General features: G+C 42.2%; 1 protein-coding gene across 3 annotated transcripts; it reads left to right on the top strand.

Annotated features, from left to right (window-relative positions):
- The first annotated feature begins 1,325 nt into the window (after positions 1-1,325).
- On the top strand, positions 1,326-19,064 carry gzf1 (GDNF-inducible zinc finger protein 1). 3 transcript variants are annotated; one of them, XM_039737962.1, is made up of 6 exons: positions 1,326-1,375; positions 9,358-10,755; positions 14,310-14,404; positions 16,132-16,299; positions 16,700-16,857; positions 17,561-19,064. In XM_039737962.1, exons 2-6 carry the CDS (start codon positions 9,377-9,379, stop codon positions 18,149-18,151), a joined length of 2,391 nt encoding a protein of 796 aa, XP_039593896.1. In that variant the 5' UTR covers positions 1,326-1,375; positions 9,358-9,376; the 3' UTR covers positions 18,152-19,064. The 3 variants fall into 3 exon arrangements, with proteins under 3 accessions (XP_039593896.1, XP_039593895.1, XP_039593898.1); XM_039737961.1 differs by lacking the exon at positions 1,326-1,375 and adding an exon at positions 1,403-1,710; XM_039737964.1 differs by lacking the exon at positions 1,326-1,375 and adding an exon at positions 1,897-2,045.
- The last annotated feature ends 3,125 nt before the right edge of the window (positions 19,065-22,189 follow it).

Genomic DNA, 22,189 nt, shown 5'->3' with positions numbered 1-22,189 from the left:
ACTCAGTCTCTTGAGCGCCCCCATCAGAGCCTCCATTGACTCCGCAAAGATCGCAGCATTGTCAGCAAAGTCAAGATCCGTGAATCTTTCTTCACGAACAGATGCCCCCATCTGCTTGAACCCACGACCTTGCCCAACACCCAGTCCATACAAGCATTGAACAGAGTAGGAGCAGAACACATCGCTGACGAACCCCAGAATCAACTGGGAAAAATGCAAAGGTCCTGCCTCCACTCTGCATAGCACTCGCAGTACCAGTGCACAGACTAGCCATGATATCCAGCAACCTCGAGGTGATCCCGCGAACCCTCAGGATGTCCCACAAGGCAGCTCGATCAACTGAGTCAAACTCTGCGAAAATCGCCAAAGGCTGCAAAGAAACTCTGCCGATATTTGTGTTTGCGCTCCATGAGAGCCCACAGTGCCAGGATAGTGACTTCAATGGTTGACGACTTAGGCATAAAACCAGACTATTCCAGTCGCTGGTAGGTGAGCACGTGATCACGGATCCTATTGGGGACGACCCTAGCAAGGACCTTACCTGGCACCGAGAGCAGTGTTATCCCCCTGTAGTTTCTGAAACCCAGGCAATCACCCTTCCCTTTCCAGTTAGGGATGACAAGTTGGGATGATGCCAGTCTCCCAAATGGAAGCATTGTAAATGAGCAGCTATTAGTCTTCTGGCACTTGGACATGACATTGACATTTACTCTAATAACGTGTGAGCTGTGCTACTAAATTTTTACTTTTCATTAAATTTTATTTCTAAGCCTGTCGTCAAATTTTAAGTTGTGGCTAAACAGCAGTGTACAGATTAAGTTTGTCAACAGTTTAGATTGAGTTCATATCATAGGCTCAAGTAGTGAGCTGCGTACTCATCACAAATTTTAAGAAAATTCCAATGAATAATAATAAGCCAGTGGGTTGACCTCATCACCTAAGTCGCTGAAGGATACACAGTCCGCTCCTGGTGTACGTACTAATGCAATTAAAGAAATGCAACTTTTAAACTGACAAAATTATTCAGTAAAATAATAATTCTCATAATAATAACTCTTTTGCAACACTGTTAGATCAAGTTGACTTGGCCCGACTACCAGCAGTTTAAAACTTAACAGACGAGTCGAGTTGTTGCGGTAATTTCGAGGGTTGCCCTAGTAACGCATTTGTCACACGCGTTCTATCCGTGGATATTGTAAATATTTTCCTTTGATTTCTAAATCTCACTACATTTTTTGTGTTAAAAGGCAGTAAATGGAAGTTATAAATTGTGCGGAAGTAAGAGGCCGAGCGGCGCTCCCCCCCGATCCCTCTCCATTTCCATTACGGATTGGCCGGTCTTCCTGAGCTGCCGAGACCAGACGGACCGTATCCGGTAATTACGGTAGTCAGTTTATTTCGCCCCACAAACCCCGGTGTGTGTATGTGTGCGCGCGAGAATCTTTGTGTGTGTTTTTTGCGCCCCCTTTTCCCGCTATCCGTAGACGTCCGTCGCTGCCGCTGCCTTCAACCACGGCGCGCGCGCAGCCTCGCTTCTGTTCCCAACATGGCGGCGCCGCCGTATTGAAGCGTCTCGCCGAGCGGCAGGCTCACTTGCCTTTCCCCTCCCCCTTCCTCCCTCTCTCTCTCTGTGTCTCTCATTGGATTGGGAAACAAGCGTTGCATCGGCTGGCAGAGATTCTGATGGGCTACCATTTTACCGAGCTTACGGTAAGAAACGAAAACGCGACGTGTGCCTGTGCTTGGTGTGTATGTTCGTATTGGTGTGCGCGCGCGCTCCAGGTAGTTAGGCGGCCTCTCTTGCCGGGCTCAGCTCGCGCGTAGCTCGGCGTCTGTGTTTGCTGGCGGCGCAGTGCAGTTGTTTTGGTAGCGAAAGCGCTTCGTGTTCGAGCGCGCGTGCGTGCGTGCGTCTATCCCGCTTTGGCGCTGCCCCTTTGTACCGTAAAGCAAGTCACGGTGGAAGTCGCCGACGCTGCTTTTGTTTCGAATAAAACGAGCGCGGCGTCTTTACGGATCTCGGAGATCCACGCGCGAAAACGGAAACGGTAGGTGGGCAAGTCTTGAAGACCCGCCGCCTCTCCGAAGGAAGTGGACGCTTGGACTTTCCTGTCTCTTTGCAGGTGTACAGACTGAATACCTGAGATCGGCGTCATATTGGATTACTATCGTCCGGTTTCTGAAGTGCTTTAAAAAAAAAAAAATCAAGAGTCGCCTATCCTGGCAAGACAGGAGTGAGCCTTGGACGCGGCAGTAAATCAACCGATCGCTTCAAATGCGCCTTCTGTCTCACCAGTTCTTTTTTGTAGAAGTTTACATTTTCAAATGTGTGCCAGTCAGGTGTGCAGACGGGAGCCAGTGATTTTGTAAGTTAGTCCGTTATTAAACAGCCTCTCTTTTAAGAATTCTTAATACCCATCGTTCCCCTCGGCTGCTTGCCAATGATAATTACAAATATTCGAACCCTTGTATATACGGGACATTCAGAAAACACTACTACATATACACCGCTCAGCCACAACATTAAAACCACCTCCTTAATATTGTGTGGGTCTCCCTCCTGCCACCAAAAGCACTCAACAAGACCCCTGAAGGTGTCCTATGGTATCTGACACCAAGATGTTAGCAGCTGATCTTTTTCTCCATTGATCAGACTTGTATTTTTCCAGGACATTCCACAGATGCCCGATTCGATTGAGATCAGGGGGATTTTGGAGGTCAAGTCAACACCTTGAACTCTTTGTCATGTTTCTGAGTTTTGTTTCTGGCCTGGCAGCAGTCTCTGTGCAAGTTTCACATTCTCCTTATGTCCATCCTGATTTTCTTAAGGTACTTGAGTTTCATTTCACATCCCAGAGCTACTACGTATTTTAGGTTCATTTACAGCGATAGACTTAAAGCACAGGTAGAACTTTTCATTTATGAATTGGACTCTTGGTCTCCCCCGACTCCAGTGCCCATAAGAAAATAATCCGCAATATTTTAATTTAACTAAAGGAGGTCTGGGCAGCATGGTGGTGCTGCTGCCTCGCATTATTTTCTTACCCGCTTCCCGGATCCTCCTTGCATGGAGTTTGCATGTTCTCCCCGTGTCTGCGTGGGTTTCCTCCGGGTACTCCAGTTTCCTCCCACAGTCCAAAGACATGCAGATTCAGTGCATTGGCGATCCTAAATTGTCCCTAGTGTGTGCTTGGTGTGTGTGCCCTGCGATGGGCTGGCGCCCTGCCCGAGGTTTCTATGAGGAGGCAACAAAGGGATACGATCAAGGTGGAGCTTATGATATTATTTATCTGGACTTTCAGAACGCATTTGATGAGGTGCCACATGAGAGGTTGGGCATCAAGTTAAAAGAAGTTGGAGTTCAGGGTGATGTTTTTAGATGGGTTCAGAATTGGCTCAGACACAGGAAGCAGAGAGTGATGGTGCGAGGAACCTCATCAGAACTGGCCGATGTTAAGAGTGGTGTTCCACAGGGGTCAGTGCTAGGGCAGCTGCTATTTTTAATATATATAAATGATTTAGATAGGAATATAAGGAACAAGCTGGTTACGTTTTTCAGATGATACCAAAATAGGTGGATTAGCAGATAATTTGGAATCCGTTATATCATTACAGAAGGACTTGGATAGCATACAGGCTTGGGCAGGTTTGTGGCAGATGAAATTTAATGTCAGTAAATATAAAGAATTACACATAGGAAGTAAAAATGTGATGTTTGAATATACAATGGGCGGTCGGAAAATCGAGAGTCCACCTTATAAAAAAGGATTTAGGAGTCAACTTCCCGTCAGTGTTCAAAAGCCATTAAGAAGGCTAACAGAATGTCAGGATATATAGCGTGATGTGTGGAGTACAAGTCACAGGAGGTTATGCTCAACCCTTATAACGCACTGGTGCGGCCTCATCTGGAGTACTGTGTGCAGTTTTGGTCTCCAGGCTACAAAAAGGACATATCAGCACTAGAAAAGGTCCAGGGAAGAGTGACTTAGGCTGATTCCAGGGCTACAGGGGTTGAATTATGTGGAAAGATTAAAAGAGCTGAGCCTTTACAGTTTAAGCAAAAGAAGATTAAGATTACATGATTGAAGTGTTTAAAATTATGAAGGTAATTAGTCCAGTGGATTGAGACTTGTATTTTAAAATGAGTTCATTAAGGGTAAATTTCGCTCAAACATTAGGAAGTTTTTCATTACACAAAGAATGACAGACACTTGGAATAAGCTACCAAGTAGTGTGGTAGACAGTAAGACGTTAGGGACTTTCAAAACTCGACTTGTTTTCTTGGAGGAAATAAGTGGATAGGACTGGCGAGCTTTGATGGGCTGAATGGCCTGTTCTCGTCTAGAGTGTTCTAATATTTGTTTCAGGCTTTGCACCATGTGTTGGTTGGTATTGACTCCAGAAGATCCCCTTGACCCTGTAGTTAGGATATAACGTGTTGGATAATGGATGGATGGAAAAGGAGGTCTTTAATAGCATTAATGCTGCTCTAGAACTTTACTTTAAAGTCCTGAATCATATCATTAAAGCAGTCTCCACTTTTATAGCTTAAACATCTCCCACCTACTCTTGACATTCTATCAATCAAAGTCAACCTGCTTACTTCATAACAGAGAAGAGTGACTGGGCTGATTCCAGGGCTACAGGAGAGTTATGAGGAAAAATTAAGAGATGAGCCTTTACAGTTTAAGCAAAAGAAGATTAAGAGGTGACATGATTGAAGTGTTTAAAATTATGAAGGGAATTAGTATAGTGGATTGAGATGGTGACTTTAAAATGAGGTCATCTAGAACACGGGGGACACAGTTGGAAACTTGTGAAGGGTAAATGTCACACGAACATTAGGAGGTTTTTCTTCACACAAACAAAGATAGACACTTGGAATAAGCTACCAAATAGTGTGGTAGACAGTAAGACTATAGGTACTTTCAAAACTCGACTTGATGTTTTTTTGGAAGACTAGGGGGCTCTGCTCCCTGCTCACTTCGCTTGCCCACCCCCGGGTTTGGTTTACCAGATAAACAATTTAAAGAGATTATTTTCATGTGAATTGTCACATATGCATTATTTTCACTTTTACTTTAAAACTTTTGTGAAACCAATGTTTGTCCTTTATTTCCTGCCCCGGGTGTGGTTAAATACTTCTCGCAGCACGTATAATGCTGCTCGCATTGTGAAGAGGTTGGGGGTGAATACACGCTAATGAGATGCGGTTCTGGCGAACTGCACGTTCAGCTTGTTGTGCTTTGCGTCGATCATTTAAAAGCCTCTACAGCAGCTGTCCTTTTGGTACTTCGTGTCTCTGCTACTAGCGTTGTGAACTTATTTTAAATTGTAAGTAGGGAATGATGTGCAAAAGTCACCATCTCACAGGTTTTGCTTCCAATAGTTGTGATGTCTAGTCTCGCGTGTCATCAAAGTGTCTCTCCGAGGAGTTGATCAGGTCTCGATTGCTTTGCTCAACTCCCCCGAGTGGCTTCTGCCGCTTTGCGTCTCTCCCACTCGCATTGTGAAGGAGGGTGCTGAATGCACACTAAGGAGAAACGGATGGATCAGCTACTGGCCTTGTGCTGGTGCTGCTGCTGAGGTGCGTGTTCTGCTTGTCGCTCTGCACGTCAATCATTTAAAAGTACAGCAGCTGTCCTTCTGTCTCACTGCCTTGTGTCTCACGTGACGTTAAAGTGTCTCTCGTGGGTCGTCAGATTGTCTTCCAAGAAGATCATGTCTCATCTTCCTGGTCACCCTGTGAAGATTTTTTTTTTTATATATAATAGAGCGAAATAAGTGGATTCGACTGACGAGCTTTGTTGGGCTGAATGGCCTGTTCTCGTCTAGAGTGTTCTAATGTTCTAACAAGCTTAGGTCACATCTAGTGATCCTTCGTTAGCAGACATTTATTAGTAGTTTTGCTTACAGAGATTCTAGAGGGTTGGCTCAGGTTTAATGGTTGGGAAACAGTCAGAGAGGCGAGATTGCATTGGTTTGGACATGTGCAGAGGAGAGATGCAGGGTATGTTGGGAAAAGGGTTCTAAGGATAGAGCTACCAGGCAAGAGGATAAAAGGAAGGCCTAAGAGAAGGTTTATGGATGTGGCAAGAGAGGACATACAGGTGATGGGTGTGACTGAGGAAGATGACGAGGACAGGAATATATGGAAAATGATAATCCGTTGTGATTACCCCTAACGGGAGCAGCTGAAAGAAGAAGAGGATTGCTTACAGAGATTAATTGTCTTATCAGTAACTGCCTGTGCTTCAAACTCCTTTACCTTCACAGACCTCTTCCGATACCCTGTGGAAATATTTTATAGGTGTAATATACTTAATAAGTACCTATAAAGATACAGATTTGGTTACAACTTAAAGAAAATAACAAGTATGATACTATTTAACATACATGAAGCCCAGTTCATTACTTATTGTTAAACAACAACATATATTTTCCTATGGATAGAATTTAAAAGTTCACAGAGCAGAAAATGGACACATACAGATTAAGCACATATTTTTCCACGGCTAGTTCATTTTATTGCCTTATTTATCTTAGCGCTGGGATATACTTAATGCTATGTGACGCATGTGCTTGTGGATGCTGCTGCTATGTAAGCAGTGTACTGTTTATACTTGTGCCATACTTTATGTAAATCTGGAGGATTCCTCCCGGTGTCAGTGCAAGAAATTATCACAGGGAGAAAACAACCTCTCGCTTCACTGTGTTGTGAGTTGGGGAAAGAAAGAAGTTAAAAATAAAATTTATTTGCATTCTGATGCTTTTGAGCAGGTACAAAAAAAAGAGAGATGGCAAAAGTGATGCAGAAAATCCAGACAGAATGTGATAGCTTTTAATGTATCGCATCATTACGATGGGGAATACACAACATTTGTATTGCTTATGTGAGAAAAAGGATGAAGAAAAGCACCATCAAGACATTTGCATGTCATCGTTTACGTTTAATGATTTGCTTCACCGCATCGAATCATTCCTGATGGAGCTGCAAGCCTGCTGTCACATGTTTAATAGTGAACAAAGATGTTTATGTCACTTACCAAAACTTGCACACGCACACAATCCACCCATATTTTTGTTGATACTGCTCTCGATCACATGTCAACATTAATTTCTGAGGACATGCTCAGAAGGCACGTCCAAAGAAATGCTGGAAATGCGTGGCTGCCATGATGCGTGTGCATGTGCATTCTAAACGTCATGTATAAACCCACCCTTATTGGTTAGTTGGCTGACATTTTGATTTTGTAGTATATCATTATAAGAATTTATGCAATTTGTACCAGAACTTTAAATGCTTGTGTTTCCTTTGCTATTTTCTTTTTACTTCACTACTAGCTGAAGTACCAAGCGTTGCCCAGGTGTGTTTGTGTAAGGTCATTGCTGGTTGTCACTGCCATCATCTCTATTACCTCTCTGTTAGTGTTTCTGCTCTCATGATTCGAGAATTTCTTATTGTGTCTGATTGGATTCCATAATTGTGGAAACTCTTTGCTAGGTTGGCGTCATGAGTGCAACTTCTTTTTATTTCATGGTGTTCTAGTGGTTTCACAAATAGGTGTTTAATCACAAATTAACAAACTGGTTGGCTTGTTGATTAACTGAATTATTGATACAGCATGTAAGCTAGGCTGGGCACTTTTTTTTTCTCTATCTTCATTATGAGACATTTGCAATTCCATGAACTTTGTATGTTAACTTTTTGAGGGCTGAATATTTTTCTGCTATCTTCATGGAGCTAAAGGTAGATTTGACGAGAGAGCGAAGCATATGCACAAAGCAAAATACTCCATAGACAACGTTTTGCGTTGTATGGCTGTATCGGACTCGGGCTTAATCGCACTGACATTTTGATGCAAGGGAACGGGAGATCACAAACGAAAGTGATGAACCAGCATCAGCTAATTGTAGTGCTGGACACTTTGTTGTAGTGGCCAGCCGCTGTGTGAAGACACTACTGTATGTCATTATAAGTCGACACTCTCCTCGAAAGAGTTAAGTTGGGTTAATGGTAATATACAGGCAACTTCTTATGATCATCCACTCGGCTGTTTTGGATTAATGCATGTTTTTTTGGTGTTGTCTCACCATTTGTGATTCAGTCAAATTCTTGAAACTTCATGAAACCTATATTTTAAATTGCATAAATAATAATGTAAATACAATATTTTGTAGAAGTCAGAATAGGCAGTTTTGAGTGATCTGTGATATTTTTTTTTATTTTATTTATTTATTTATTTTTGTGTGTGTTGGTCCCCCAACACACCACACTCAGTCATTTCTGTTGAATCAGTGATGTGGAATAGAGCTGGTGCTGTAAGTAGGGTAAACCCTGAACAATATGCTACATTCATTACCATTGGTAGAACTTTTTGGGGTTTTGTGTATGGTGTGTTTTTTGTTTTTTTTTTTCTCTGAAAGACTTCTGAATAAAAACCTTGGTTTGTTTTTATTTTGACTCTGACTTTAGTTAAAGTTTTGGGTTTTTGGAAAAGGCTTTGGAGACGGAACCTCTGCATTCTTCATATTTGATTCTGTGGTTAATCACAGGTGTGTATTTTGCTCCTACTCCATTCAGTGCTTGCATGGACTGGGTGTTGGGCATCTGTAGGTGAAGAAAGATTCACTGATCTTGACTTTGCAAACGATGCTGTGATCTTCGTAGAGTCAATGGAGGCTCTGATTGGGGCTCTTTAGAGACTGAGCGAGGAGTCGTGAGTGGCCTGGATAAAAACCAAGTTCCAGGCGTTTAATAACCACTTGGGCACGGCCATCAGCAACGTGTCTGTTTGTGGAAAGAGTGTCGACAGCATTGAGAGGTTTATTTACCTTGGCAGCAACATTCATGTCTCTATTGACTCTTCCTATGAAGTCAGTAGACTGATTGGGACAGCATGAGGTCCCGGGAAAGGGGTGTGTGGCACTCCCGATATCTCTGTAAAAGGACAATGGTCCAAGTCTTTAGAGTCCTGGGGCTTCTTGTTTTGCTATCCAGTGACCTGAGATGAAGACTGGACACCTTCGGTACTATGTCTGTTCGGGGAGTCCTTGTGTACCGCTGGTTTGACTTTGTGTCGAATGAGTGGTTGCTCACAGAGTCCTGACTGAGGCACATTACCTGAATTGCCAGGGAACATCAATTACGGCACTGTGGCCATGTGATGCAATTCCCTGGTGGTGATCTGGCTCACAGGATCCCAAGCTGTTTCGTCGTGGGGTGGGTGCAGCAACATGCTGTACCAATGCATGCACTACAACCAGATTTGACCTGATTTGCTGAAGTAATTTCCAACCAATTTTGTGTACAGTAGTTGAATAGATAACTGAGTGGCTGTTTTTTCTTTTTTCTTTTAGTGACCTGAATTGAGGGAATATGAGCACTTCTGTCGTTCATCTGACGTCAGACTGCTTTCCCTCCAATGTACTCAATGAAATGCACCGACTGAGATGCCTGGAGCAGCTGTGTGATGTGACTATTCGGGTTGAGCACCAAGGTGTTCTTGAAGAGTTCAAAGCCCATAAGATACTCTTGGCAGCATCTAGCAAGTACTTTCAAGAACTTTTTCTGTGTGAAAAGGCTGAAAATGGCTCTGTGGCCCCCGTTGTATTACAGGAGATGCCCACTGCAGATATCGAGTGCTTTCTAAACTTTATTTATACAGCTACTGTGAATGTTGCAGAAGACAGGATTGAGCGTATGTTACAAGTGGCCACAACGCTGGGTAGCCCTGATTTGCTGGAGGCCTGTAAACAAGTAGATAAGAGGGCAGAGAGGACGGCGTTTCCAGAATCGGTTGACTCATGCACGTCCGAACTGGAGAGAAGCCAACAGGATCTTCACTTTCAAGCTACAGAGGACATGCAAGCTGGCCAAGTTGAGTCCATTGATCCATCAGATGGACATGGCAAGAGTGATGACTTGGATAAGAAAGCAAAGCAAATGGAGAAAGGAGAACAAAGGAAAGAGAGTAGCAGATTAATTCAAGGAAAGATGAGACGATCTAGCACTAGGCTGGCTGGACGGAAAGTCTTTGTAGATATTCCAAAAAAGAAGTACATCCGAAAACTTAGGGAGCAATTTAATGCAGCCGCACAATTATCAGAGCAGAATTCATCAATGGAGACAATTCTGCTCCCCAAGGAAGAAGGAGAAAAACCACACTCTGAGGAGAGAATTCAGGAAATGCGATCTGAACAAGAACTGCTTGGGAGTGATCATGCAGCTGCTGAGGTTGGACGGGATGTTGTCGAAGAGTTCTTTGATGTTGAATTTGATATGGACGACGACCCAGCAAAGGACTTGGAAAACGCTGACAGAAAGAAGAAAGGTGGAGCATTCCGTTGTGATGCATGTCAGCGGGATTTTCAATATGAGAAAAGCTACCTGAAGCACATTCAGCACAGTCATGGCATCATGCCGGAAATCATTTATCGCTGTGACACCTGTAACCAGACCTTTGCGAATCGCTGCAATCTCAAAAGCCACGAGAGACACGTCCATAGCAATGAGCGACTCTTCCCCTGTGAGATCTGCGGCAAGAAATTCAAGCGCAGAAAAGATGTGAAGAGGCACGTGCTGCAGGTTCATGAGGGAGGCAGCGAGCGACACATATGTCCCGTGTGTGGAAAGGGGCTCAGCTCGAAAACTGCTCTCAAGCTTCATGAAAGAACTCACACCGGAGACAAGCCCTATGAATGTACCGATTGTGAAGCCAAGTTCACCCAGCCTTCTGCTCTTAAGACGCATCAGAGGTAAAGTGGGGGAAGTAGCAGTCTTTGAGTCATGTTATACATAGCACATCTGTTTCTGTGCTGTCTGGGGCAGGTGTCACCAACTCCGATCCTGAAGGACCACGGTGGCTGCAGGTTTTCATTCTAACCCTTTTATTAATGAGTGATCTGTTTTTGCTGCTAATTAACTTCTTTTGAACTAATTTTACTTGACTTTGCTCTTTAATTGTTTCTTTTTCCTTAATTAGCAGCCAAACGATGAGATACAAAATGAGCCAAAACAACTGGTGTCCATCATACAATATCTGAAAATAAACAACGATGATGGTCTCAAGAACCTTGCGTCTGCTCAGGTCCCCAAAATATTTTAACAGAAAAGAGAAAATCAGCAATTTCAGAAATGTCTACGATTGCACAATGAGAGCAGCAACAAGCCTCGGAATTAAAGAATGGGTTTAAATAACGACGAGAGTCGGAGCCTGATTAAGCAACTGGTTGGAGTGAAATTGGTTGGAGTTTGAGGCTCTGACATAGTTGGTCTTCTGTTGGCTCCCTCACTTCACATTTCATTTCTGTTTGGGTGCCATTTAAGGAAAGAAATGAAGCAATTCAGGGGATCAAATCTTAAAAACACGTCAATTAAAATGAATGTAAAAGGAGTTAATTAGCAGCAAAAACTAGTCACTAACTAAGAAAATGGTTTGAATGAAAACCTGCAGCCACGGTGGTCCTCCAGGACCGGAGTCGGTGACCCCTGGTCTGGGGTAATGATGGTCTTGTAGAGTAGTCATGCTTGTTTGCTTTCTTTATGGTTACATTTTTTTGGCTATAAAATGTTCCTTTAACATGATGTATTTATCACATTTAATTGTCTTTATTTTCCATGCATCTGCAACACTCCTGGAAGTGATAACACAGACTGTTCCAGAGTCCAACGGTGGCGTGCTTTTCACCACTCCAGTCAATGTTGGGCATTGCACAAAGTGATCTTAAGCTTTTGCGTGGCCACTTAGCTTTGGAAACCATTTCCACTAGAACTCTTTCAGCTTACCAATAAATCACATACTCCAGGACACCTGTGGAAATTGAAGGGAAGTGTAGTTTAGGATTGAAGCCAAGAAGCAAACAGTTGTGGCAATTTGGAACAAAAAAACTACAGAGACCTGTAGTTGAATCTGAAACTGTGACACCCTTTAAGAAGTACCTGGATGAGATCTTGGGATACCTTCGCTATTAGCTAAACAAACAAGCTTGATGGACTGAATGGTCCCCTCTTGTTTGTCAAATGTCTTGTGTTCATGAAGCTCCTGATGCACAGTTCTTGTGCTGGTGTTACTTCTAATGGCAGTTTTTGTACATTGCAGAGCGATGCCACAAACGACAGGTGATTTTTATGTTCTTTAAACTCTGCGGTCCCGCTCTGTGAGTGCATGGTCTACCACTTTGCGGATGGGATGTTATTGCTCCTCAGTGCTTTTGCAACTGTGGTCAGAATCTAACATCTTATTAAAGAAAGAAATATCCTCTAACAGGACAATTCAGTAATCGGGCAGGATAAAAGCTGTTCATTGTTATCTTTTAATTACTCCTCGGCAACATGCCTTGAAGGGAGCATTCATCAAAAGCAGTCTGTTACAGCCTGGTCAGAATGATCAAAATGGTCAGAGAAACAAAGGATAGAGGTTAATTTTATAAAGTGTTGAATTTACATACAGTGTCTATCAATGCATTTTACTCTGGTTGGCTTGTTGGTTTACACCCAAATGATTTATATAAAATAAAAGTCTATTATATTCTGGTTCTTCTTATACCTTTTGAGATGAGCCATCACCCTTGAAATTTCTGTGCGTATAACAATTGTTCATTCTAGTTCATAGAACATCTGCTGATTTCTTAGTCATCTCTTAGTCATCCTTCAGTACATTTTGTATATTACATCAACCTTTCTTCTGGCACATTCTTTACTTGACCATCTCAGTATTTTTTCCCTAAACCAATTCTTATATTTCAATGTACATTTTGTTGTTCACTTGACCTTTATTTGGTTTCCCACATTTATTAACCCTTTATGCTCTTTAAGATGAATGCCATGTTACCGTAAAATTATTCTTCCACACTTCACATTAATAGCACTTACAGTTGGCCAGTGCAGATATTTCACATACCGACGGTGCCACGTTTAACGTCACCATGCTGTTCATACGGTTTATGGTGCTGAAATCCGTAAATAAATCATCAGTTCGGCTAAACATATTTATAAAACTCAAGGAAATTATCACAGGCGTCATGCTTATTCTCAAATTTACGGTTTCTGATGATGGTGCCTTTTTTTTGCCCAGTTTATTAACATTGGAGTGTTTTGGTAAAGGATAACTCCAGAAAATTACTTGTGCAAGTAAGCATGGATTTATAAGAAGTCAGGTTTTGTCAGGGCAGAAATCGCATCTGAAGTTCTCACCTCAAAAGAAAGCTCTAGGAGTCGGAGAATAGGCAAACCGTGTTATTAGCTTTATTGTAATAAGCAACAACTCAGTAATGCAGACTCAACCCAATTAATTCAAACCAACAGGACAAAAATTAAAGTTTATATAATATTTTCTTATCATCCTGACCTCGCTCATGACCTCTCGTTCGTTGCTCATTCGACTCCCTTCTGCAGCTGGCCTATTTGATGTTTTTATGGAAACCACTTTTGCTTTGCTTATTTTCTGGCCAGGTTTCAGCTTCTTTGAATGTGACCACTTTGCTTGGCATACCTAATTTGTGCTACTGCTTACACTATATTTAATACTTCCACATATTTTTATGCTAATACATGAATATAATAACTTTTTATTTTCCATAGTTTCTGCCTTAGACATGCATGGATTAATCTGCCAGGTAGTGTGGTAGTACAGTAGGACTTTAGGGACTTTCAAAACTCGACTTGGTGTTATTTTAGAAGAAGTAAGCGGATAGGACTGGCGAGCTTTGTTGGGCTGAATGGCCTGTTCTCGTCTAGATTGTTCTAATGCAAACACACTAATTGTGTGCACCATATAATGAATCCAAATCTGTAAAGGAAGAGGAAGATTTCATGTTGTGTTTACTTCCCATGGTGACGAAAAATTCCATCTCGTGACACTATTTCAAAAAGGTTTAATAAATGTTAATCTACTGCTTGTGCGAAGGATGTGTGTATTGAACCACCAAAAAGTGTACGAACAGCAGAAAATATCAAAAGGGTGAGACAAGCTGTAATGCGGACGGACCCCTTAGAGTCCATTAAATTAGTTGTTTGTATTAAATATTTCAAATGAGAGAGAGAGAGTTAATAAACGGCATTGATTAATTAGTTTTCTGACCTTATTTCTTCTCTAACTTATCCATCAATTCATACTTTCCAAAACTGTCCCATCCTTGGCACTGCATCTGTTACTTTATAAGGCATAAGGTCGACATCGATTTGTGTAGCGTTTTCCTTGTCTTAAACAGCTTTAGTTTTATCCGTTTTTTTGAGATTGTTGTCACTGTTCACATTTGAAGTTTGATTCTAGTATCTCTAATTATTTTCGTGTGTTTTGTTTACCGTACAGAATCCACACTGGGGAAAAACCTTTTGTCTGCAGTGAATGCGGTGCAAAGTTCACACAGAACCATATGCTGATTTATCACAAACGATGTCACACAGGTAAGAAGGGACTGAGGCACTATTGTTAACCCAAAGGAACGGACATTCACAATTTTCTGATTGTCTTGTTAAACATGTTTAACATGTCCGTGATTTCAAAAATAGTTTTTACTATATAGCAGTTCTTTTGCTTTTGCAGGCTGTTTGGACTGAGTCACTGAGTACGTCAAATTACCTGACAGGTGGTCATGGGAGAGTACCACAACTGTCTCCAACATGCTATTATTACATAAATAAAGTCTGTGACTGAAGTTCAGTCCAAAAATCGTCGCATTTTCCAGGTCCCCAAAGTACAGTTGTATAGTTCTTGTTTATTTTCACGTGTGCATATCTACCCCTGTATTTGCTATTTATTCCACATTTTCTTGAAATGTACACTTCACCAGCTTCCATCTGTACCCATATTCTCATTGGAAAGTTCATTTTAAAATAACCACTGGAAACCAATTCACTAATTCCTTTTATAATCAAGACCTTTTAGTCACGACTATTCTTAGCCATGTAAATTGAAAAGACTTGACTTTCAGCCTTTCGACATAACTCCTGCAGTGTAAACTGTAGATTTTTCTTATAAGGTTAATACAGGTAGTCCCCAGGTTATGGACATCCGACCTACGACTTACAAACGAGGATGCAGCTGCGACGCATGCGCCTCAGTAACTGCTGCTCCATCATCTTCGGCCTGGGGATGCTGCAAGCGGTGGCTGGAGTGGGGAGATTTAGCTGCTCACGCAGTGTAGTTTCCCTCGGGCGGCTCCCAGCAGCAAGTGCTGACCCATGGTCCATAGTCACCGGGGCCACAGCTATCGCTCGTGTGCAGGACGATGGTTCGCTGCCTGCCCACTACGCCGCCGCAACTACTGTTCCTAACTGTGGACACAGGCTGGATGAAGCGGAGGGGAGGCGTTTCACTGCCCGCCCAGCATACACGGCTGGTAATGCTGCAAGCGGTTACCCAGTTGTGGCTGAAAGGAGGCCATTGAGGGTGAATGGGGAGGCGGGGTTAGCACTGTAGTGTGCCTCAGATGGCTGCCTGTTGAATTGGGGTTGAGCGATTCACTACCCGCCTTTGGCCGCACCGTGTTTGTTCTCAGTGGGTGGATGCTGCGGGCAGCATATTGTAGTGGAGGTGACTGTGAGGTGGGCTGGTGATGAACCCCCCCTCGCCGCCCCCAGTCATTCTCAATAGCAAGCCTGCTTGTACTGTTACACACATAGCAGGAAGTTGTCTCTTGTCAGCACATCAGATGTGTTGACGACGGGTGCCTTCCTGCTGTAATAGCGTGTACAGTATAGCGCTGTGCAGAAAAGATCCTCTTAACCTTTTGTCTTGACCCTTCAAGAATGTCTCTGAAACAGAAATCTGATGCAAGTGCTGGTGATACAGTAAAGAAGAGAAAAACCATCACCATTGAAAATAAAGTAGAAATAATAAAAATTTCAGAGAGAAGTGAAACTCCATCATTCATTGGCAGAGCACTTGGTTACAGTCGGTCAGCAATAGCATTTATTAAAATAATGTACCTGTTCCAACTTACATACAAATTCAACCTAAGTACAAACCTACAGTCCCTATCTCGTACGTAACCCGGGGACTGCCTGCATATGGATTGTCTATCCAAATTATAAATAGGCAATCTCTTTTATAAGGCCTTCTGTCTCTGTGGTGATTTAAAGAAACGGGTTTAGTGCAGCATAAATTAATTGCATTTAAAAATTATTTTCAGGGGAGAAGCCCTTCATGTGCGAGAACTGTGGAAAGAGCTTTGCGTCCAAGGAGTACTTAAAACACCACAGCCGAATTCACACGGGATCTAAACCCTTTAAATGTGACATCTGCTCCAGAATGTTTGCCCAGCGGAATTCACTTCACCAACATATTAAAGTGCACACAGGTAAGTATAAGAGAAGATAAAATAATAAATGAAGCCAACAACATGTAGTACAGTGAGAGGATGTGTTTGCATATCTTGTAAGAGACTGGCACCTTCTTCCAGGCTAGGGTGGGTTTCTACCTTTAGCTCATTTACGTCATTTAGGTGTCCGCTCCCTGTCACCCCACTGTGTGGGTTTCATTTTTTTGTTGGAGTTGCATCCACTTTTCTTTTTCCCAGCTTTAATTTCCTTATTAGGCATATACTGTAATAATGTTGGTGTGAAAGGAGAATACAGCAAATGAGGAAAAAAACATGCCTCAAGACTACTGCTGACCATTCTGAAAGGATCACCATTGTTTTCTGCGAGTGGCGTTCACACCTCTCATTGGTTCATCTGTGCTTATGCTGTGTTTTGAAGGTGAGCGGCCATATTGCTGTGATCAGTGCGGGAAGCAGTTCACTCAGCTGAATGCGCTGCAGCGACATCATCGGATCCACACCGGAGAAAAACCTTATATGTGCAGACTGTGCCTCCGCACCTTCACTGACAAATCCACACTGAGAAGGCACACGCTGGTAAGTAAACGCCGTTAGAATGGAGCTGCAGAAAACAATGTGCTAATGTGGAAATAATAACAAAAATAAAACATGGTGTTGCTTAGTAGTGAAAATGCACTTGACATTGACATTTGCCTATACTAGGCATGTGTGCATCAGTAGAAAAAGGAAAAGGAATTGTCCTCCTTGAAGAGATGTTTACACGGTGGCCACAGGATTTGTTGCACAGCTTTAATGGTTGCTAAATTATTTGCCTTTCACGCATGCATGCAGACTCCACCACACCTCTCTGACTTCTGCAGTCCTGTACTTTGTATTGGTGGCAAACTCTTTTCCACCCTGAACAGCTTAATGTATCAGCAAAACTTAGTCACATTTATGGTAACGCTGGATTTGGAACATTTCTATTGCTGAGGTCCAAGTTTTCTGTCCCTCTTCCTTCTTTTCCGATATCCAACTCAGATCAGTCTTTAAAGAGACAGTGTCTCAATATCCCCTTCTCTGTCTTCTACCCCTTATTGTAACTTTTTAATAAGCTGTAATCTCCAGAGTTAAAGTCCATGCAAGTACATGTGCGAAAAGTATCTTCTGGACCTCTTAAGTTTGAATAAGTTTGCTTAAAAATTGACAAGATTGATTCATACACAGAGTGTGCGTTTTGGTAGCTTTAATTTAGGTTGTTTGGTTTTCTTACTAACTTTGCTGCATTTGATTCTCGTAGATTCATGATAAGGAAACCCCATGGAAGTCGTTCTTGGTCATTTTGGATGGAGCTTGTAAAAAAGAACCCAAGACACGAATGAAGCAAGGAGACGAGCCAAATTTATTGAAAATTCCAGAAGAAGAAAGAACTGCAACACAAAATGAGGCAGAGCAGAGCTCTGAACCCCAAGGAGAATGTAAGACGGGAGCACAGAGTGAACAGGACTGGGGCCTCGGCGGACAGACTGCAATTACTTTAGTAAACCCTAGTTCCTCTCTCGCTCCTGCACTAAGCACTTTTGCTGTGATTCACCCCGAACCTTCTCATCAACACCTTCAGGCTGTGGTAAACATGCAGCATCTCGGAGAGCATGGAGCTCATCTAGTGACCGTTAACAATCAAGTGAGCATCACCGTCCCAGTGTGTATTTCCCTGACCTCTCAGATTAATAACATTCTGACACAGACATCTGCAGGTGGGCAGAGTGCATGTGGCGTGGCAGTAGCCATTCCACAGGATGACCCACAAGTGTCCGTAGTGGACAGTGGGTCTCAGAATGTTGAAAATACCACAGAAGGTATCAGTTGTCTTCCACCTGAAGGCGTGTAGAATGGGTTTTCGAAATAGAAAACAATCCAGTGGTCCAAGCCCACCTGCTCCTGAATTAATTTCCACATATTTTATGAGATGTGGGTCTTGATGCCTGATCTTCCCCCAGCAATTTTCTTCTTGTTTAAAGATACAAGAACTCTTGGAATTCCTACTCTTTCTTTTTAGAATGCTAATGCGAGTCTTAAGAAGGCCAACCCATGCTGTGTGCTCCGTCTTCTTGACTGGGAAGCCCATAGGTTAATTTTTTTTTTTGGACAAACTAACTGGAAAATGTGGATCACAGGGAAGTATGTTTATCTCAAAGAAACAAACAAACTTCACCCGGAGATTTCCCCACCGTTGTGGAATGAAGGTTATCTTGAATTTCTAAATCGAGCTTTGCTGCCTTTATCAGAATTTTCTCGAGAATGAACATGTGTGCAATTTTCCTACGATACTCGTAATGGAATGCAACCTGCTTTTTCATACACAGGATGATCATGTGATGTGTATGCGCCCCCTACTGGAGACGGGCATGTTTAATCCTGACTTCCAGATAGCATTAAACACGTCAACCCAGTTCAACTTTAAATGCACTACTACAGATTAGCTTGATATAAATTATTTTTCCAAGGTAAATTTATTAAAAAGATGGACACGAAGCAGAGTGATGTGTACCGTACTGCAGCTGTGCAACAGGATTGTAATTATTCATTATTTTATATAAGATTTGTTTTTTGTTTGCTTTAATAATTGCGGTCATGGGGATGCACACACAGGTATGCTGCGTTTTTGTTTTTGTCCCTCGTCTACGATCATCTGTAAATGTATTTTTATTGCATTGCAGTGGTCTATCATAAACAATCATTTTTGTTAAATTGAAGGTACACTTTAAATAAAAGAAAATGTTTCGGTCAAATTCAACCTGAAATCTTTTCACAAAGGTAAAGCCATTTTTTGTCACTGTTGGTCTTGTTACTTGTAAATCTGTCCTTTTTGTACGCAACTGCTAATATGATCCGGGTTGGTCTGGTTAAGCGGAAATGATGCTGCATGACGTTTCCAGCAATTTTCAGTCGTAGCCTTCATTTATAGAATCATAAGTCAGTTGTGATGCACGTCAGGGACCACCTGTTGAGTAAATGGACATTCGCAGAAACTTGGTCATAACATTCTGCAACTCACAACGACAACTGCTGTCTTCTTGTAAGTACATTTTTTTGCCTAATTATTTTTTTGCTCTTGAGACTATAACATTTCAAAAGACAAATTTACATTTTCATGTGTGAGTTTTTATGTAACGTTCTTGTTTGAGATAGATATTCATTTATGATTAAGTCGTGTTGCCATTGTGGAATTTAAAATGAGTAGTTAATTATTGCTAGTGATTGCCTTCTAGGAGGCATCACAAAGACTTGTTTATAAATTCCGTTTTTCATTTGTCCGAGATTACGGATTTGAACTGTGAACAAGTGCTGCTTTGGTGCTTTAGGTTCTGATTATTTGGTAATGACACAAAGCTTTCCACAGCTCAAACCGATTCTTTGGCTCAGGCTGAATTGATGTGATCTTGTTAACCTCTCCTGCCAATTCTTGTTTGACTTCAATAACAGTTAAACTCGCTGGATTTTAATTGCAATCCAGTCGATGTAGAAACCTGTTTGTTCTTAACTTTCTGTCTTGAAAGCCACATGCATGTCCTGGTAAGTTTTATTGGTAAATTCTTGCAGCAATCCTCTCATTTCAACAGCTCTCTCTCTGATTCCTGGCTGGTGGTTGGCCACGCAACCAGTTCACTGCTGTGAGTGCTGCAGAATTTCGGACTTGCTTAATGATGAGGCCATTGCGATGATCCTGGCCTAGTTTAAGTCAAGTAATTGGATCTTCAGAACTTCCTCCACTTGTTTGTTCCATGTTTTGTTGACCGCAGTCCTTTGTATCTTCCACTGGGGGGGTTGGTGTCTCTGGAGGACACTGTGTGGTAGTCTGTTTGTACCCACTCTGCACACGTGGCCTGACAACCTCAGCCTTTGCTGCTGAATATGGATGGTTGCTGTTGACATCCTGCCTGAATGGTTTCGTTGGTAATGCGATCGCAAAGTGAGACTCCCAGGATCTGTTGCAGGTCCATGTTTCTGATCCATAAAGGAGGATTGGTAAGATCAGCATCTGGAATAGGTGAAGTTTGGTCTTCATGGAGATATTGGTTCTCTTCCACAGGCATCATTTCAGGGAAGCGAACACCACAAATTCTTGTCCAAATCTGCTGTGGCTGCAACTTTCTTCTCATTAGCTAGCTAAGTGAAGAAGATTGCTGGAAATAAAAAGGCTGGCAGGGAGTGTCTGTGGGATAGTCCCTGTCAAACCTCTTTGAGTATTAGTGTCTAGGATAACAAATTCAAATACGTTTCATTTTATATAATCGTGTTAAGGTGGGTTTCTACAGTGGTGTGAAAAACTATTTGCACCCTTCCTGATTTCTTATTCTTTTGCATGTTTGTCACACAAAATGTTTCTGATCATCAAACACATTTAACCATTAGTCAAATATAACACAAGTAAACACAAAATGCAGTTTTTAAATGAAGGTTTTTATTATTTAGGGAGAAAAAAATCCAAACCTACATGGCCCTGTGTGAAAAAGTAATTGCCCCCTTGTTCAAAAATCACCTAACTGTGGTGTATCACACCTGAGTTCAATTTCCTGATTACTGCCACACCTGTTTCAATCAAGAAATCACTTCAATAGGAGCTGCCTGACACAGAGAAGTAGACCAAAAGCACCTCAAAAGCTAGACATCATGCCAAGATCCAAAGAAATTCAGGAACAAATGAGAACAGAAGTAATTGAGATCTATCAGTCTGGTAAAGGTTATAAAGCCATTTCTAAAGCTTTGGGACTCCAGCGAACCACAGTGAGAGCCATTATCCACAAATGGCAAAAACATGGAACAGTGGTGAACCTTCCCAGGAGTGGCCGGCCGACCAAAATTACCCCAAGAGCGCAGAGACGACTCATCCGAGAGGTCACAAAAGACCCCAGGACAACGTCTAAAGAACTGCAGGCCTCACTTGCCTCAATTAAGGTCAGTGTTCTCGACTCCACCATAAGAAAGAGACTGGGCAAAACGGCCTGCATGGCAGATTTCCAAGACGCAAACCACTGTTAAGCAAAAGAACATTAGGGCTCGTCTCAGTTTTGCTAAGAAACATCTCAATGATTGCCAAGACTTTTGGGAAAATACCTTGTGGACTGATGAGACAAAAGTTGAACTTTTGGAAGGCAAATGTCCCGTTACATCTGGCGTAAAAGGAACACAGCATTTCAGAAAAGAACATCATACCAACAGTAAAATATGGTGGTGGTAGTGTGATGGTCTGGGGTTGTTTTGCTGCTTCAGGACCTGGAAGGCTTGCTGTGATAGATGGAACCATGAATTCTACTGTCTACCAAAAAATCCTGAAGGAGAATGTCTGGCCATCTGTTCGTCAACTCAAGCTGAAGCGATCTTGGGTGCTGCAACAGGACAATGACCCAAAACACACCAGCAAATCCACCTCTGAATGGCTGAAGAAAAACAAAATGAAGACTTTGGAGTGGCCTAGTCAAAGTCCTGACCTGAATCCAATTGAGATGCTATGGCATGACCTTAAAAAGGCGCTTCATGCTAGAAAACCCTCAAATAAAGCTGAATTACAACAATTCTGCAAAGATGAGTGGGCCAAAATTCCTCCAGGCGCTGTAAAGACTCATTGCAAGTTATCGCAAACGCTTGATTGCAGTTATTGCTGCTAAGGGTGGCCCAACCAGTTATTAGGTTCTCTCTCTCTCTCTCTCTCTCTCTCTCTCTCTCTCTCTCTCTCTCTCTCTCTCTCTCTCTCTCTCTCTCTCTCTCTCTCTCTCTCTCTCTCTCTCTCTCTCTCTCTCTCTCTCTCTCTCTCTCTCTCTCTCTCTCTCTCTCTCTCTCTCTCTCTCTATATATATATATATATATATATATATATATACACATACATATATACATACATACATACACATTTTATTGCATGTTTTAG

This window comes from Polypterus senegalus, chromosome 16, assembly GCF_016835505.1.
Source record: "Polypterus senegalus isolate Bchr_013 chromosome 16, ASM1683550v1, whole genome shotgun sequence".
Lineage (NCBI taxonomy): Eukaryota > Metazoa > Chordata > Cladistia > Polypteriformes > Polypteridae > Polypterus > Polypterus senegalus.
Note: the sequence above shows the minus strand (reverse complement) of the source record. Positions and strands in the feature narration are given on the sequence as shown.

Bases quoted from the DNA above. Each gene is read 5' to 3' on its own strand.
- gzf1 (XM_039737962.1), top strand. From the start codon at position 9,377: ATGAGCACTTCTGTCGTTCATCTGACGTCAGACTGCTTTCCCTCCAAT. The intron at 10,756-14,309 runs GTAAAGTGGGGG...TTTACCGTACAG, and splicing joins GCTCTTAAGACGCATCAGAG to AATCCACACTGGGGAAAAAC. The intron at 16,300-16,699 runs GTAAGTATAAGA...TGTGTTTTGAAG, and splicing joins ACATATTAAAGTGCACACAG to GTGAGCGGCCATATTGCTGT.